This window comes from Grampus griseus (assembly GCF_964374135.1).
Source record: "Grampus griseus genome assembly, chromosome: 10".
In the NCBI taxonomy this organism is placed as follows: Eukaryota; Metazoa; Chordata; class Mammalia; order Artiodactyla; family Delphinidae; genus Grampus; species Grampus griseus.
This window is the reverse complement of record NC_139004.1, coordinates 102026786-102043539: the sequence shown is the minus strand read 5'-3', so window position 1 is coordinate 102043539 and position 16754 is coordinate 102026786. Positions and strand designations below refer to the sequence as shown.

At 63.0% G+C, this 16754-nt stretch overlaps 1 protein-coding gene across 3 annotated transcripts in view; it reads right to left on the bottom strand.

Annotated features, from left to right (window-relative positions):
• Positions 1-16754, bottom strand: part of IQSEC1 (IQ motif and Sec7 domain ArfGEF 1) — a 110928-nt gene that overhangs the window by 4932 nt on the left and 89242 nt on the right. For 2 of the 3 annotated variants that reach the window (XM_082662973.1, XM_082662974.1), the window contains exons 6-13: positions 15709-15875; positions 11630-11769; positions 11177-11206; positions 10065-10190; positions 9164-9263; positions 6769-6930; positions 5762-5938; positions 357-406 (exon numbers count right to left, since the gene is read on the bottom strand). In XM_082662973.1, coding sequence (XP_082519099.1) covers positions 357-406; positions 5762-5938; positions 6769-6930; positions 9164-9263; positions 10065-10190; positions 11177-11206; positions 11630-11769; positions 15709-15875 — 952 coding nt within the window. The remainder of the gene's footprint in view (positions 1-356; positions 407-5761; positions 5939-6768; positions 6931-9163; positions 9264-10064; positions 10191-11176; positions 11207-11629; positions 11770-15708; positions 15876-16754) is intronic. The other variant, XM_082662975.1, reaches the window with a different exon arrangement.

Here is a 16754-nt window from a genome sequence, read left to right as displayed (position 1 = left end):
CGATGGGGATGGCGGAGCATGGAAGTCCCGAGGTGGCAGAACCCGACAGCGAGGGGGCGGGGGAGGGTGCCCGGCGGCCGCCGCCTCCGGCCCAGGATGAGTGGGAAGCCGGGGTGTTAACCATGCTCGGGACCGCGGGGATGGGTTAGGCGGAGACTAAACCACAACATCCAGACCCACCCCCTCCGTTGCAGCGCAAACAAGCGGTGAGGGGCATGGGAACGCCAGGCGGGCGGCATGCGCGGACGAGGCAGGCGGGGGGTCTGAGCCTCTGTGCAGAAGGGGAGGAGGAGCAAAACAAAAAGACACCAGGAGGCGACACACGACAGCCAGCTGGACGGGGGCTTCCGACTTACTTCCACATTGCTCTCTAGCGATCCCGCACTGCTGCGACGCCCTCGCTTCCCTGCCCAGAACATGCAATACCACAGGTTAGACGCGACACGGGGCGGGGCGCTGCCGCCGGATGGCCCGGGGGAGCCGGTGGCAGGGCAGTAATGAGTTAACAAGACAATGGGGTTCTTAAAAAGCAAAAAAAAAAAAAAACAAAAAAAACAAAATCTTTTTCAACCAGCCCAACTTTAACCCCCTCTCCGGGACCGGGAGCCTGGGGGGAGGGGCCTCCGGGGGGCTGGGGTGGGCACACAGGCCCGGCTCACCCCGAGCTCCAGGGGGCCTCAGCCGCCTGCCCGCGGGGACGGGCAGGGCAGCTCCTCCCACAGCTAAGACGAGCTAAGCGTGGTCCTGCCCGGCCTGACCTTCGGTGGATTTCACATACGCATGTATGGACGTACGCACACACACGCACACACATCTGCCTCCCCGGCTGCTGGGGGGCCTGACGGTTAGGAGATTAAACTCCACATCCTCTTTCTCCTGGTGGAGCAGAGGGGCCGTACCCTGGGGCCGTGTTTGGTTTGTGCAGTGTCTGGCCAGGGACAGGGATGCTGGGACTTCCTCCCAGCCCAGGGCCTGGAGTCCTCTGTGGGCACGGCCCACTGGGACGCCACACGCGTTCTCCAGTCGTGAGCCCTCACTGCCAACGCCTCTGTGTCCCCCGCACATGGCACGTAGCAGGCACGCAACCTGTGTTGGCTGTGCCAGGGGAGACTGAGTCTTCCTCTTGGTTCTGGACGTCCAGCGCCCGCCCTGGCCCCTGCAGGTCCCCCGGACGACTTCTCCAGGCATTTCTGCAGGACACCGAGGCTGAGGCAGAGAAGGGGCTCCAAGACGTTCTTCCAGCTTCCACCTGTGCAGGCCTGGCCAAGCCCCACAGTGCAGGACAGGTGTCCCTCTGTCCACACCAGGAGGAGACGGAAGCTCTGGCCGATGGACTGACCGGCTCAGTCCCCACAGTGAGCAGGTTCACACCGTGTCTGCCCGTCCACCTGAGGCGGGAAATCTTGGCCACGCTGCCTTCTGAGCTGGACCCGGGCTGGACCCAGAAGCCTGGAAGATGGAAGTTGCTGCCTCGCGCCGCCCTGTGGCCCACATCCCGGGCCCACGCTGGGTGCAGAGGGTGTGTCTGGATCCTTCCGGCCTCATGGTGGCAGCTGCGCGTGCCTGGGACAGGCCCTCGGGCCTGGGCTCACGACGGCAGGCTCAGGGGAGCTCCGGTGACTTTGCCTTGCCTGCTGACCCCCAAACCTGAGTTCCAGCTGGGAGCCTGGGGTCCACTGAAGGCCGTGCTAGACCCCGGCCTCAGAGCCCACTCGGAACTGCGCCACATGGCGGATGAGGTTGCTGAAGACCACGGACCACCGGGCGGGAACTGGCCCTCGTTCCCAGCTGAAAATGACCCTTCCCTTCCTCCTCTTTCCGCCGGTATGAGAAGAGGGGTGACCTTTCCTTCCTGCCTTCGGTCCCAACACGGTGGCCCGGGGACATGGAACAGAATTAGAGTCCAGCCTCCAGAAGGGGTGCTCTGCAGCTGGAGGGGTGACCCTACCTGGCACGCCGTCCACTCTTTGCCTCAGTTTCCACATCTGTCCACTAGTCATGGCACCCACTCCCTGGGATGGCTATGCTCAGACCTCTGCTGTCCTTGGGGTGCCTCAATCTGCACTCTAGCCCCTAGAAGGCTGGGGACACGCCTCTGACTAAGGACCAGGGACAGAGAGGGAAGACAGAGGCCCCGCCGGGCTAGCAGCGCGCTCCAGCCGGCCTGCTTCTCCCAACAGGACTGGGCCAGGCCCGGGGCTGCGGGCTGCGGCTTCATATGCTGCCCCCACTGGAGCTGAACAGGCCCCCCCCCCCCCGCCCACGTGGGCCAAGACTCAGGAGAGCTCTAACTTGGATGTCTTGGAGTGATTCTGAGTTTCTCAGACTTCACCTTTTCAACTTCTCAACTCAGCAGGAGATATGGGATGTCCCCGCAGGAGTCCTGCCCACGGCAGACGCACGTGTGGGTGTTTGCACACCTGCATACCACCTACTGACGGAGGAGGAGCCGGGCCAGCTGCTCCCACTCACGTATCCCCACCACTCCTTCCTTGCCTGCCCTGTTTGGGGGTCCCCCCCAACCATCTCCGGATCCTGCACAAGCCTCAGGTGAGCCCTGCCCCAGCTGGCGCCTCTCGAGGGCCAGAGCAGGCCCTGCCAGCCCGGCCACGGACAGCTTGGGAGCCACATCCAGATGGGGCGCCCAGTGCGGCTCTTCCCAGCATTCCTGGCTTCTCAGCGTTGGGACAGCAGGCAGACAGGGCTCTGCCCGAGGCCTCGCACCACGGCCCTAGCAACGCTGAGGGTGACAACAGCCAGCACGCGGGGCCGGGCCCCACCCCCAACGCTCTGTGGGTATTGACTCTCACAGATTCTGGAGGGCAGCGCTAGTCCCACCTGCATCTGGGGAGCCCAGGCCCAGAGGTGTAACTCGACCAGGGCCCGGAGCCAAAGACCCCGGAATCGGTGTGCTGCGCGGCCCTCTGATGGGCTCTGCTTGGAAGGCCACCCCGAGCGTGGCCCCCACCCCAGGAGAGGCAGCCGCTGGCCCACTGGCTGCTACACATGTGGAGCGCCCATCGTGGGACAGCAGGGGCTGCTTTGGAAACTGGCCGCCAGGAGCCGCCAGCTCTTCCCCAACAGGTGCAGGACGTGGCAGTCTTCCAGTTGTGACCCGGGTAACGAAAGCAGACCCCGCGGGCCCGGGAGATGTCCTCTCCGTGGGGACTGGTGTTGGGCAGCTCGGCTGGTGAGGGGCTGGGGGCCTCGGGGTCCGTGGACAGTGTCCACTGTGACTTGACAGATCTGCGGCAGGAGCTAAGACTCAGTAGTCGCACCTGTGTCAGAGGTCCTTGTGGGTCCTTGATCTCAGGCTGGCAGGGCTCTGGTGCCACTGAGGCAAGCAGGGGGCCCAGCTGAAGGAAGACCACGTGGAGACAGGGGGCGAGGCCTCGCAGCTCAGCAGGGGGGCCGGGCTGGGGGCCAGGCACCACCCCCCCACCTCTAGGAAAGTCTGCCGCCCCTCTCCTCCTGGGCCGTCAAACCACGACTGCCTCCCAGATCCCAGAGGCTCGTACCGGGCCGAGGGCACATCCCCGGGTGCTGTCTCCTGGATGGATGTGTGGTCGCAGGTCTGGGGCAGCTGCTCTGGGAGCGATGACAAGCCAGCTGCTGGGCGTCACTGGCCCTGAGCCTCACCTCTTCCCGACAAGCCCATCTCGGCCGGCGCACGGCGGGTGCGGGAGAGCTTCGCCCCGACCCAGTCCAGCACATAGGGGCATGTCTCCGGCATGTTCCGGCAGGCAGCTGGCATTGGCCCGCCTTCCTCTGGAGGTCGCGGGGGGCTGTCCCAGCCTGGGGCTTTGGCGGTCATCGGGGCTCAAACACCCACCTCACCGCCCCTCTCACCTCTGGTGCAGGGGGCGCTTTCCCGGGGATTCTCTTCACGGTGCTTTAGGACCTGAGAGGACTCGCTGCCTGGAGTCCTTCTCGGCTCAGAATCCCCAAACAAAAATGGCAACGGTAACGATAAACAGAAATCAGCCAGACCTCGGAGCTCCGCCCTTCACATGGCCATGCACCCGGGCACGCGGCTCTGTCTGGCCCCTAAGCAGAGAGTGGACGGCTGAGGCCCTGGAGTGGCTGCGCTGAGGCCACTGCTACCCGAGGGGGCTGGGCAGGACCCAGAGAGGCCAGAACCTGCCCCACTGCACAAACTCAAACACAGGCCCTGGGCCCCCAGCCTGCAGAGGCCCCGAGCAGTCTGGTTACAATTAGCTGGGTGTAACAAGCCACGGGGAAAACCAGTGGTTCTCAACCACGGCAATTCTGCCAACCAGGGGTGGTATTTCTCCCCCAGAGGGCACCTGGCAATTTGGGGGGACATTACTGGTTGTCATGACTGGGGGGTGTTACTGGCATCTAGTGGGCAGAGGCCAGGGACGCTGCTAAGCGTCCTGCACAGAGCAGTCCCCACGGCCAGGAATGATCTGGCCCAAGATGTCAGCAGAGCCGGGGTTGAGAAGCCCTGCTTGACTCTCACGCTGGCCATGCAATTCGGATTTTCACTATGGAAGAAAAAAATGACAAGACAGAAACAAAGAAAAAAATCCAACTCAAAAAAAAAAAAGAAAAAGAATTCTGGGAAATGAATAAGCGGAAAGGAAGGATGGGGTCATCAGCAGCTTCTCTACGGGGCCCAGAGCTGGTCAAGCGGTGATGCCTGAGGCCGGGGGCGTGGGCGAGGCCCTGGTGGGGAGGGGTCCGCTGGGCCCTGGAGAGGAGGAGGCCGGTCTCAGCCTGAGAGGGTCTTCGCCAGCAGAGCCGCGGTTACGTCAGGCTCCTGCGGCTGGGACAGCTGGGGCCTCGGGGTGGGAGCCTGGGGTCCTGGCACAGCCACGTGCCCCCGTGTCCGGCCCCCTCCGCTCCGCCGCAGCCCCTGAGCTTCCTCATGGGAGAAGCTGCCTGGCTAGATACGCCTAGTGGGGGGCTGAAGAGCCACCGGCGTGCATCCCCTCACCCCGTGGCTCCTGGCTCCTCCGACCGACGGCGCTGGCAGGCAAAGCAGGCTGCAGCAGCGCTCCCCTCCCCCCCCCAGCCGAGGTCAGGCAGGGCCGCCAGCAGAAGCTCCCTGCTCACTGATGCTCCACGCACGGCCCCGCCCCAGGAAACCTGGGCGGCTCGAGGGGTGCTGCTTGCTTGCACGCACGCTAAGAGGCTGGCAGCGAATCAGACACACACAGAAACAAAGAAACAACGAGAATCACGTTTCCGCCAGGGCTTTCCCCTGATGTCCCAGGGCCAGGCGTGGCCGCGTCTCTGGCCTGGACGGAGGCCTGGGTTTCCCAGGAAGGGACACCTCTGTGGGGAAAGCAAGACCTGGGACAGTGGGAGACGGGGTCCCAGACACAGCAGCAAGGGCTTCACTCCATCTCATTCACCAGCGTGAAGCACAGGGACGGGGCAGCACAGAGTGCGGGGGACACACCCATCAGCGGGGCCCGACTCACTCTGCGCGAGAGCAAACTTCAGAAAACAAATAAGAGAGTAGGATAAATAAGCAAGGGAGACCAGGGCTAACCTCCGGCTGTCCTGCCTGTGACCATTCGGCCCCGTTCCCTTTGGCCTTTGGGGGACACCCTCTCCGCGTGGCCACATGCTGCTGTGGTTTGGGGACGGCCACCCAAGTGAGCTCCGTCCGAGCCCCTCCACTGTCCGAGCCTCCAACACAGCCCCTTCCGGCCGACGCAAGCCCCGCCGGCCACGGGCGGCCGAGTCCCGCGTGCGCTGGGTAGGGGGCGGCCCTGGGCCCGGCTCTTACCCGCTTCTGAGAGGTCGCGCAGGGAGCTGCTGAGGGCGCTGCGCTTGAGGCCCTCGCCGCTGGCATAGCTGTCATCCAGGCAGGCCCGACTCAGTGTCCCGCCGCCCGGCTCCTTTTTGAGGCTGGAGCACTGGGACATGCTGGGCCGCACGACGCCCTTCTGCTTCTCGAGCTCCGCTGGAACAGAGCCCGAGGGGCCCAGTGAGGGGAGGATGGCCCCCAGCCAAGGGTGGCTTGGAGAGGGCAAGGGGCTGGGCCCCCCCAGGGCAACGCGACGACTTGGGGGGCCCTCTGCTCAGGGTGGCACCGGGCTGAGCCGCCACCTCCTTCCAGGGGGCAAGTGAGGGGCAAGGTCGTCTGGGAAAGGGCAGGAGCGACGGCACCTGTGACCAAAGGGGCTGAAAGGAGACCCCGGAAAGGAGGCTGGAGAGGTCAGAGTGCCCGAGGTCTGCAGGAAGGTCAGTCACTTTCCTAGGAGGTGGATTCGCCCGCGTCTGGAGAGGAGTTAACCCGGCCTGGCTGTGGATGGAGGCCAGGGGTGGGGGCACCCAGGTACCTCCAGGAATGAGGCTTAGAGCCAGGAGAAGCGGGGGTACCATCGGCTTTAATGAAAACCAGGGGATGACCCTAGCCCTGACCCCTCCGGGTGGTCAGGTGCAGAAGACACAAATACCAACCATGCTCAAGTGCAAAGGGCTCAGGTCCAGGGCTCTGGACACGGGGTGACCATGGCTCCGAGAAGCCCCCCCTCAGGGCACACGATGTAGTTCCCCGGGCAGGACAGGCCTGGGCCTTGGAAGCCCGGCTCCCACCCAGAGACCCCTGCCCACCCCTCCTTCCTCTGTGCCGCCTCCCGTGACCTGGGCAGGTGGGCTGCCTGGTCACGTGGCCGTCTCACCTCTGGGCTTACAGAGTCACTGCAACCTGGCCTCTCACCACTGTCTTGGCCCCCAGATGGGAGGCCACGCCTGCACCCTGCAGGCCCCCGCCGGGCACCCGTGACTTACTCTCTATCCTGTGCTTTTCCATCTCCTGCACCTCCGCGATGGACTCCCGCAGGTCATCAGTGAATTTCTTCCGGTCTTGAGGATTGGGAGCGTTAAAGTTTATTAGCACTTTGATGTCTGCTCCGGGGACGGCAGATGTGAGCCGGATGCCGTTGGGGTAGTCTGCAGAAGAGGAGGAGAGCGCGGGCCTCAGGGCGGGCCCTGCCACCTCCTTTCTGGCTGGCAAAGGACCAGCGGGTCTCCATGCAGCCGGGGTGTGGGAGCACGCTGAGGCCAGGCTCCCAGAGGACGCATCCCTCCAGGGAGGAGAGGCTTCACGGTGCAGCCTGGAGGGACCACCAGGCAGTCTCTGCCTCCTGACCTGGGTCTGTGTTTGCTCCGTGTTCAAGTCGAGGGCAGATCCGACTGACCTGAGGCAAAGCCAGGGCCCTCGTTCTTCCCCGCCGGAAGGGCGTGGAGCCTGGACTCTTTAGGTCAGGATCCTTGGTCACTCGGCCAGGCGCCGAGCCTGGGAGGAGGGGAAGGTGGTGTCCCAGCTGGGGGACAGTCTTATCCAGTCACTTCGGACTCTTCTGTCCTCTCCCCACTGGTCTCTAGGCCACCAGCTCCCTTGGGGTACACTGTGGGCACCCCACACCCAACAGAGCCTTCTGCTCAGACCTGCCCGGTGCCTCCTCCGTGCTCTCGGGGTCTCTGGGGCTTTGGCATGCCGGCAGCCTCTCTCCTCAGTGGGAATCGAGCATCCACCACTGAGTGCATGAAGGTTCTTCGCCCAAACACCAATCCCACCACGGTTCAGACCCGGGTCAGGGCGGGGACCTCAAACGCCTAGAGGCCTGTGTGGGTTTCCTCAATGCAGGAAGCGGGCAGGGTAAGACTGCGGCTGCTGACTCTGTGGAGGGTGTGCAGCCCGCTACTGCCCGCCATCCGCCCAAACCTAGCTTTACAAAAAGAGCCACGGATACCTGAGCCTTATGGGAAGATGTTAGTATGAGCTCAACGAATTTAAAATAAAGTTCAAATATAACATAACTGAGCTGCGACCGACCAGGGGCTGCCAGCTTGAGACCCCGGGTGTGAGGCATGTCCTACAGAAGGTCGGGGTCGGCTCTCACTAGCACTGCCTCCAGGGCTGAGGGTTGAGCCCTGGGAGCCTGAAAGCGGTCTGGGCGCGGCCTCTGCAAAGGACTCAGTGTGCCCGGGCCGCTGCTGAGTGGTCACTACCACCGCCACCCCTTCCAGGAGGGGCCTGCCGGCCAGGACAGTGCACATGGCACCAGCCCCCCCGGTGCTGCCTGGGAGAAACCAAGGCAAGGCCGGCCTTCCGGCCTGGGGTGGAGTGATGGCGGGGCCTGCATCCTGAGCTCCTCATGGGCACGTGAGAAAAGAGGAGGAGCTGGCAGGTCCAGTCCCGTTTAGCACAGAGAAGCCCTCAGGCCCTGTGTTCTGGGATGGCCCAGCCACGGGTCCCTGGCACCTTTCAACCTGCAGAGGCAAGGCGGACGGGACAGGACCGCGGGACCTTGCTGCTGGACACGCCCCAACGCTCCATTGTGGCGGCCCTTCCCTTGGCTCCTCCGGAACATGGCGGGCAGCAGGACGCCCCCCACCCCACCCCAGGAGCACTGGCTCAGCCTGCAGCTCGAGGTCCTCCGACAGGGAGGGGACAGAGAGGGAGAGAGGAAGAGGGAAGGGCGTGGGTGGCGGGAAGGAACAAGCCCGAAAGGACCCGTCAGCGGGGTTGCAGGGGTGGCCAGCTCCCTGCTCCAGGATCCCCAGGCCCAGGACCCACTCACACCCAAAGGCCTGAACAAGCACCGCCCCTGGGCCACGGGCTGTCCTGGCCTTTATGTGAACGGCCTCATCTCATCCTGAGGCAGGCACTACCATCACCCCATCGATGGACCAAGGGAACCGGGCTGGAGAGGTCCAACAGCCAGAACACATGGCGCTGAAACCTGAGCGGATGGACCGGGGCTCTGCTCGTGACCTCTGCCTGCAGTGTCTCTGGCACGACCCTCACCTGATTGTTTGGCCATATCTATATATCACTTGTGCCATTCACTCGATGTTTTCCTATCAACATTTTATCACTTTGCACTAAATTTAAAAATCTTATCACCTTCAAGAAGTAACGGTAAAAGTAAACCCGATGAGTCCTACATACAATGATACTGAATTCTCCCTGGTTACCCCTAGCCGGCAATCTGCCCTCTGTTGGGAAAGTGGGAATTAGAACACCGGAGAGGCCACCCTGGGGTCGTCCCTGATGGAGCCAGGAGGAAGAAGAGGGGACGGCGGAGGAGAGCTTCCTCGCTACACGGATGGACCAAGTGAGGCCACCTCCTGCCACGGGGTGCAGACCATGTGCGGACGGGCCCAGGGACTCACTCACACTGGTTCTCGAAGAGTAGGACCTGCATGCCGTACAGGGAGAAGGACTGTCGGAAGCTGTACGTCACAGAGTTCTTCTTCTTCTGGAAGATCTTGGTGACCTGGGGGCAGCCAGAGACAGAGGCTGAGCCACTGGGCCCGCGCGGCCGGGAGCAGCCCTGGGCGCTCAGGACTCTAAGTGGACCCTCAGTTCGAGTTCTCCTGTGTGAGGACCCTCCTGCGGTTCCAAGGTCAGGAGGCCCGCGGGGCGGGGGAGGGCCGATGCAGGGAGGGACACTCACGCCCGACATCCCCATGCACGGCCCAAAGGCACCGTGAAACCCTCTGAGAGATGAGTTCTACAGAGAAGGACACTGAGGCCAGAGGTCTGAAACGATCTGCTCAAGGTCAGGAACTCTGAAAGGACTTGAACCCACACGTCTAGATTCCAGCCTCAGGAACCCGAGAAGAGCAGCTGGTCCTCAATCAGGTGGGGAAAGGGGATAGGGTCTCGGGCAAGAAGGGGGCCTGCAGGAGGCAAGAGCTCCAAAGGGCAGGCCCCCTGCTCCCTGCGGGAACATCTACATCAGTGCTACCTGTTTTGGGGCAAGAGCTCCACTTCCCTGTGGGGAGCCCACCTCTGCCATGTTCAGCCCATTAGTCCTGGGGCTGAGACCCAGGCCAGCGGGACAGCACCGCCCCCGCCTGGCCCCAGGGGCGGGCTTGGGCAGCAGCGAGACCTCTGCTCAGTCCCGGGAAGAGGATTCCCCCGCGGCCGAGGGGACAGGATTAGGCCCGGACCTGCGGAGGCTGACTCCCCCTTCCTGGATGAGCCTGCCTGAGGTGGGAGCCCAGGCAGCCGCCACTGGGCGCAGCCGTTCTGGGGTCTGCACACCAGCCCCTCACCCGTGGGGCCCACGTACCACCAGGAGGTCATTGAACAGGAAGATCTCTCGCTGGTGCAGCCCAAGCTTCTGGGGCTTATTTGGGTCTGGAACCTCGAAGAGCCGGCAGTAGCAGACCAGGCGCCGGTGTGGCAGCGAGAGCACCTGTGTGGAGGGGCGGCGTCAGCTCCACGCACCCGCGGGGACGAGGGACTCCCCCACCCTGCCTTCCCTCGGGCCTCCGGAGGCCCCTGCTCCAGGGAGACCGCTTTCCGACTCCTCTCAGCACTGGGCTCGTGGAGCCCCCGCCACGAGCCACGCGTGTCTTCTGAGCCCCCAAAGCACCTGTCATGTGCGCCCCGAGCCACACACATAGGAGGCTGCAGAGCCTGGGCTTCCCCGCCCCCAGGCCCTCCCTCCTGAAGGCTCTCAGCCCCGACAGCTGGGTCTGGAGGAGCCCTGCAGGGTCCCGAGCTGGCAGTCACCACCTCGAGGGGCTGGTCCCTGCCCTCTGCACAGGCGGCCATGGGCACACATGGCCCTACATGGGGCTGCTCTCCAGGCCCGAGCTCAGCGACCCACAGATGAGAGGGAGGGGACGCGGGCCCAGCCTGGTGCCCTCAGGGGGCAGCGCTGTCCGTAGCAGAGTGTGAGTGAGAAAGGAGGGCAGGACGCAGGGCTGGGGAGGTGGGCGAGAGCAGGTCACGGGCATGCCAGGGGTCTCAGGCCTTCTGCAGGGGCAGCTGACCCCGCTGCCAGGGTGGGGTAAGGAGCAGACCACATGACGGCCAGCAGGCACACTACTGCCAGCCCTGGCGGCGAAAGGGACCCGAGAGGCACAGCGTGGGCTGTGTGGGGAGGGGGAGGCCTCAACGCCACACCAAGGTCATCTGTTCAGGTACAGGGTCTCGGGGCCGAGGGACAAGCGGGATCTCTGAGCTCAACCAGACAAGACGGGAGGGGACCACCTGCTCCGGGCCTGACAGCACAACCCTCCCGCGTGCTCTCAGAGATCTGAGGTGGAGATAACTGTGAAAATCAAATTTCTTATGGCTCCGGAAATTAACTCATGCAGCCAGAACTGTGGGTCTGGGAGCCGCGAGCTGCGGGGGAGTGGGGATCACGGAAGGCGGAAGCCGAGGGGAACTCACACAGCCGAGCCCGTGGTGCAGGGATCCAATCTACAGGGGAAGCAGTGAACAAACAAGAAGAGATGTTAATGTTCCAAATACACATCTGGGCCCTGACAGAGACTCCGGGGTGACACCCCACCCACAGCGCCCCCCAGGGCGCCCCCAGCGGGCTCTGACGGGGAGCCCAGGCTGCCAGGGAGCCACTGCACAGCCCCGGCCATTGGTTTATTAAGAGCCTCAGATTCTCATCAAAGGGGACCCAGAGAGAAGGGCTGTGACTCCCTTAAAAAGCCCCAAACCTGACATAATCCACCAACCCCACCTGGAAGGGAACAGGTTCCAAAGGCACTGTGGCTACTGGCCAAAGCCGAGCCAGCAGGGCAGCCTGGGGTCGCGGGGCGGGTGGGGCTTGGGCACGCCGGGCCTCACGCGGCGCCCCCCCCGCCCCCAGTGGGGACGGAGACCACCTACCGGCTTCTTCCCCACGATGAGCTTCTCCACCTTCTGCACCTGCGACACGTGGTCCTCGTTGGTCTCCAGCTCCCGCTTCCGGATCCGCTCGTAGATCCCGATCAGCATCTCCCGGGGGATGTCCTCCCCATCGTCCACGCCTGGTAGGGGACAGCGGCAGGGCTCACCCCAAGGCACCGGCTTCTAAACCAAATCCGGACAGCGGTCCCCCTGCCACTCCCCAGCTGAACCAAAGGCCTCCAGACCCACCGCAGCCGGCCCTGCCCCGTCCACCACACGTGTGCTCGGAGCCCCCGCACCAGGGACCAGGCTGGCACTGCCCCCGGATGAGTGTGCAGGGGCCTGTGCCACCTTGCAGCCACGCCCAGGGGGCTCAGCACACACGGCCCCGCTCAATCCCGGCCGCCGCCCCGTGGGGCGGTCACCACGGTCCCCATTGCACCGACGGGCTGGCGGGGGCCTGGGGATGGGGCTGCCCGGCCCGCATCCTCACTTTGCCCCTTGTCGGCCTGAGTCATGGTCTCTCTGAGCTACGAGTCCTCTCCTCAGTGACACAGGTCACCAAGAGCACGGTGACTTTACAGGGACCAGGGCGGCTCACGGGGTCACCCTCACACCCCTGACACGAGAGCTCAGGGGATCTGAGTGGCTGCTGTCCCAGTTCTGGGACTTGAAGCCGGTCGCTCTGACAACAAGCTTGCGCCCTTTCTGCTGCACGGCCCCCAAAGTGCTGTCAGGAAGTCCCAGCCCCGCTCACGACAGAGACGCGAAGCCCCCCGCCCCCCGCCCTCTGGTACCGCTGCTGGAGGTACGTGGGGCAGTGGGACGGCTCAAGCCCTCTGGTGGGCTGTCCGGCACCACCTGCCAGTCAGAAATTCAAACACCCTCGGGCCCACTGAGTGGCTCTGGGGGATTGGTCCTGTGGGGTGTGACATTCAACGCAGCCCTGCTTCCAAATCGCACAAAACGGGAGCTAACCCATTTGCACACTCACAGGGGGCCGGCTAAGCGGTCCGCATACGAGGACTCCTGGGACAGGGATTACTGTACGCCCGCAGGAACGAGGAAGGCCACGGCAAGCCTTGGCAACAGCCCTTAGGTTTACCGAACCAAAGAGTGAGGCGCCGAGCGGGAGAGGGTCAAACCAGCCGTGCACATTTGTACCGGCTCCCACGAGAAGCTCCGCGTGGCACAGCAGGGACTCAAAGCCGATGACCTCCAGGGATGGGAAGGGCCCTGCGGTGCACCTTTTACGCTTTCTGGCTTTTTTCTAATTAGCTATTTTTTCAGAGCAGTTTTAAGGTCATAGCAAAATTCAGGGGAAAGCACAGAGAGCTCCCATATACCCCCAGCTCCCCGCCAATCAGCACCCCGGCCAGAACGCCGCCTTCGTTACAACTGAAGGACCTACCCAGTCACCAGAGCCCACGGTTCACACGAGGGTTCACTCTTGGTGTCGTCCACCCTGTGGGTCTGGACATATGGACGAGGCCATGTGCCTGCCATTATAATACCGTACAGAATTTTCACTGCCCTAAAACCCGCTCTGTGCTTCTCCTTTTCATCCCTCCCCCACGACCACCGGCAACCACTGGTCTCCTGACTGTCTCCACAGCTTCGCCTCCTGCAGAATGTGGCGCAGCTGGAATCAGATTGCAGGCTTTCAGATAGGTTGTTTTCACTTAGCGATGTTCCTTTAAGGTTCCCCCGTGTTTTTTCACGACTTGGTAGCTCATTTCTTTTCAGTGCTGAATAATATCCCACTGTCTGGACGGACCAAGGTTTATCCATTCATCTATGGAAGGACAGCTTGGTTGCGTCCTAGTTTTGGTGAATACGAATAAAGCTGCTATAAACCCCGTGTGCAGGTTTCTGTGTGGACGTAAGTTTTCAGCTCATTTGGGTAAATTCCAAGGAGGGCAACTGCTGGGTCATGTTACTTCCTGGTTTTTGAACTATGTGAGGATAAGACCCATTCAAAATATACATTTAAAAAATCTGAAGGCAAATAGCAATAAAAGCAAAATACCGCTTGCCTGGCTTCCAGGTTCCTCCCCTGCCTATCCCTGAACTCCCGGAGGCCCCCCTGCTGTTGGACCCGCTGGGCATACTGAGCGATTCCAGAGAAAATGTGTGTCCGGCGCATGTTGGGGCAGGGGGGCACTCTCTAAAAAGAACAAGCTGGGACATGTGCTCAGCGCAGAGTGCCGACCTGGCTTTGGGAGGCCAGCGTCCTGCCTCCTCTGACACACACTTGCTGTGTGACCTTGGCCAAGTCCCCTCCCTCTCTGAACCTTCTGAAGCTCAAGGAAGATGGGGCAGAGAACGCTAGAGTCCCTGGCTCGAAGAAAACAGGTGATTGGTGGCAACAGCCTAGGCTCGCAAGAAAGAATCAGTGGCTTCCTCTCCTGGTTCTGGGGTGCTCAGCCCCTGCCCTGGGAACTGGGGTGACAAAGCCCCCCTCCCCCAGACTGCCGGGACGGCGGATGCAAGGATGCGCACAAACCATGAAGCCGCAGATATGAGGGCGGCCGACCAGCAGGTATCTGACCCAGCAGCCCTGTCTTCCCCCGAGCCTCTGTCCACGGGCCTCGTTTCTGTCTCATTTCTCACACAGGAGAGGCCCCAGTTACATGGCTGAGCTGCTAAACCAGAGAAAAACATCAGAGTCCCTTAAGCTCCCCAGGGTCGCCAACAGCATGCAGCTCACGGCCAGCTTTCCCGGCAGCTACACAGCAACCGCCTGCATCCAGGGCCACGGGGACGCCGTGGAGACCAGACCTGACCAGGCCCAGCGAGGACAGGGGCTTGAGGTGGCAGAGAGGAGGGGAGGGGGTGCAGCCCCCCGGACCATCAGTGTCCACTGACCGCCCTGCTCCCTCACCTGTTCTGGCGACTGGATCTCTTATCAACGAGGTTCCTAGGAACCACAGCTAAGACCTGCCCCTCCCCGGGGCCTGCGGAGAGCCGCACGGGGAGGGCCCTGAGCCCAGCTCCCTGCGGGACCGCCTGTCAGGGTGGGGCCCACCCCCAGGGAGCGCCAGCACAGACCCTCCGCTCTGGGGGACGCGACGACGGAGCAGTTTTACAGAAATGAAGGACAAAATGAGAAATTCAAACAGCTCGAAAAGTTGGACTTGATTCAGATCAGTTGTTTCCCTTTTATAAAATTATGATGCCATTTCTAAAGGGACTTCAGTCCCTTACAGCTGTTTCCCAAGGACAGGGACAGTCTCCCAGCCCGGGACTCCACGGACAGGAGGGACCTGCCAGCAGCAGACACGGAGACAGCCGTTCCCTTTTCCATCCCTCTCCTGCCTGGCTACACAGGAGGAAGCCTCTGTCTGGCTGCCCAGCCCCTGGTCACCTGCCCCACGTGGGCCCACCTGCGAGGGAGGAGAGGGCAGCCTCGGGCCCTGGGCCCAGCCAGGAACAGCCTGGCTGGAACCCACAGTGGTTTTGCCTCTTCACGGCACTCGTTTTCGTAAATGATGCCCACGTGTGACAAATGCTACTGGTTTCCCGCTTACACCGATGACGTAAAGTTCGTTTTAAAAATACATACGTTTCATAAGAAGACAAAAACAAAAAAACAAGTCTGTTCCAAGAAGACCACTGAGAGAGGGGTATGGTGGGCGATGCTGTGTGGGCAGCAGTGATGGGGGCAGGACAGTGCCAGCCCCCGCCCGGCCCCCATCCCGTCCCCACCCCCCGTGCTCGGAGGCCCCGGGGCGCCCAGCACCCAGCTTGTGGTCCATCCTCCCTCTGCCCCTGCAACCAGGCCTGGATCCACCGTGTGCGGCCGGGCCCCAGGCGCTGAGCCCAGCTGCGCTCTCAGGCCTCTGCCCTCTGGCACCCTGGGCCTGCGGAGCCCTGCAGTCCTCTGACACAACACGCCGCCTCCCCCTCGGAGTGCCCCCGCCACAGCAATCAGCGCCCTCTACGGGAACTTGCACTGCGTGGGCTCCTTTGGGGAGGAGCCCCACCCCTCCCCACGTGAGGCCGCGCTGCGCGCACCTCTGTCAGGTACGTGCTGGCGGGGAGGGGGCGGGCGTCCCGCCGCGGCCAGGGCAGCTCACCTCGGAGGTTCTTGACGAAGTCCTCTAGCTTCATCTTGCGCTCGGGCTTGACATTGGGGCTGTACATGTCGGTGTTGAGTAGAATGATGGCAAAAGCCAGGATGAAGATGGTGTCTGGGTTCCGGAACTGCCGCACCACCCCGGGGTTGCAGATGCAGTACCGCTGGCTGGGGGAGGACGGGGTGGTGCTTCAGCCAGGGCAGGAGGCCAGTCCGCCCCTCACCCATGAGCGGCCCTAAACAGCTGAAGCTGGTCACTGACCTCGGAGCCTCCGTCTCTGGTACACGGGGATGTCGCCTGTCTGGCAGAGCCGGCCCTGACCGTCCACTCACCCCCCCCCCACCATGTGAGTTAAGTCCCACCCGCCCGTAGTTCAGCCGGCATGTGGCTGCTCAGGGCTGAGGACCACGTCCCTCGGCCCCCGCGCAGCCACGTGCTAAGTTCCGGCCAATGCGATGTGGGCACCTTCGAGGCTGTGCCTTAAAGGCAGGGGGTGCCCTGCGTGCTCTCTGCCTGCCTGGAACGTGAATGTGATGGGTGTTGAATCTGCTCCCGGGGACCTCAGATGACAGGAGCCCAGGCCTCCTCCACGCCAGCTCAGAGGGCGGCCCACTTCCCGGGCGTTTCAGACACGGCAGCTGTGGCGGACGTCTTTGTTGCGGCAGCCGAACTAACAGCCTCGCTACAAACTGCCTCACAGAGTCATCTGCTCACGTCCTCACTGCCTTGAAAACGCCCCACACCCCACCCCACAGTTCCCTCCACTGGCGACCTTGTGCAGGGGTAGGTGGGTGGGGCAGGGATGGAGAAGAGGAACTGGGTGGGGCACCGTGACCCTGACCGAGGCCCACAACCCGCAGGCAGCAGCCATGGGCGCTTAGATGATGTGGGCTTCAATTTCGTCTTCCCTGTTAAGTGCCGCTCCCTCCAGGAAGCCCTCCTGAATGGAAGTGTCTGAACGCTCCCCTCCCAGGGCCCGGGGTTCCTCCTCCTGCGACCTTGCTCCTCTGTGAACCCACCACCCCTGCTGAGCCCAGAGAGCTGGG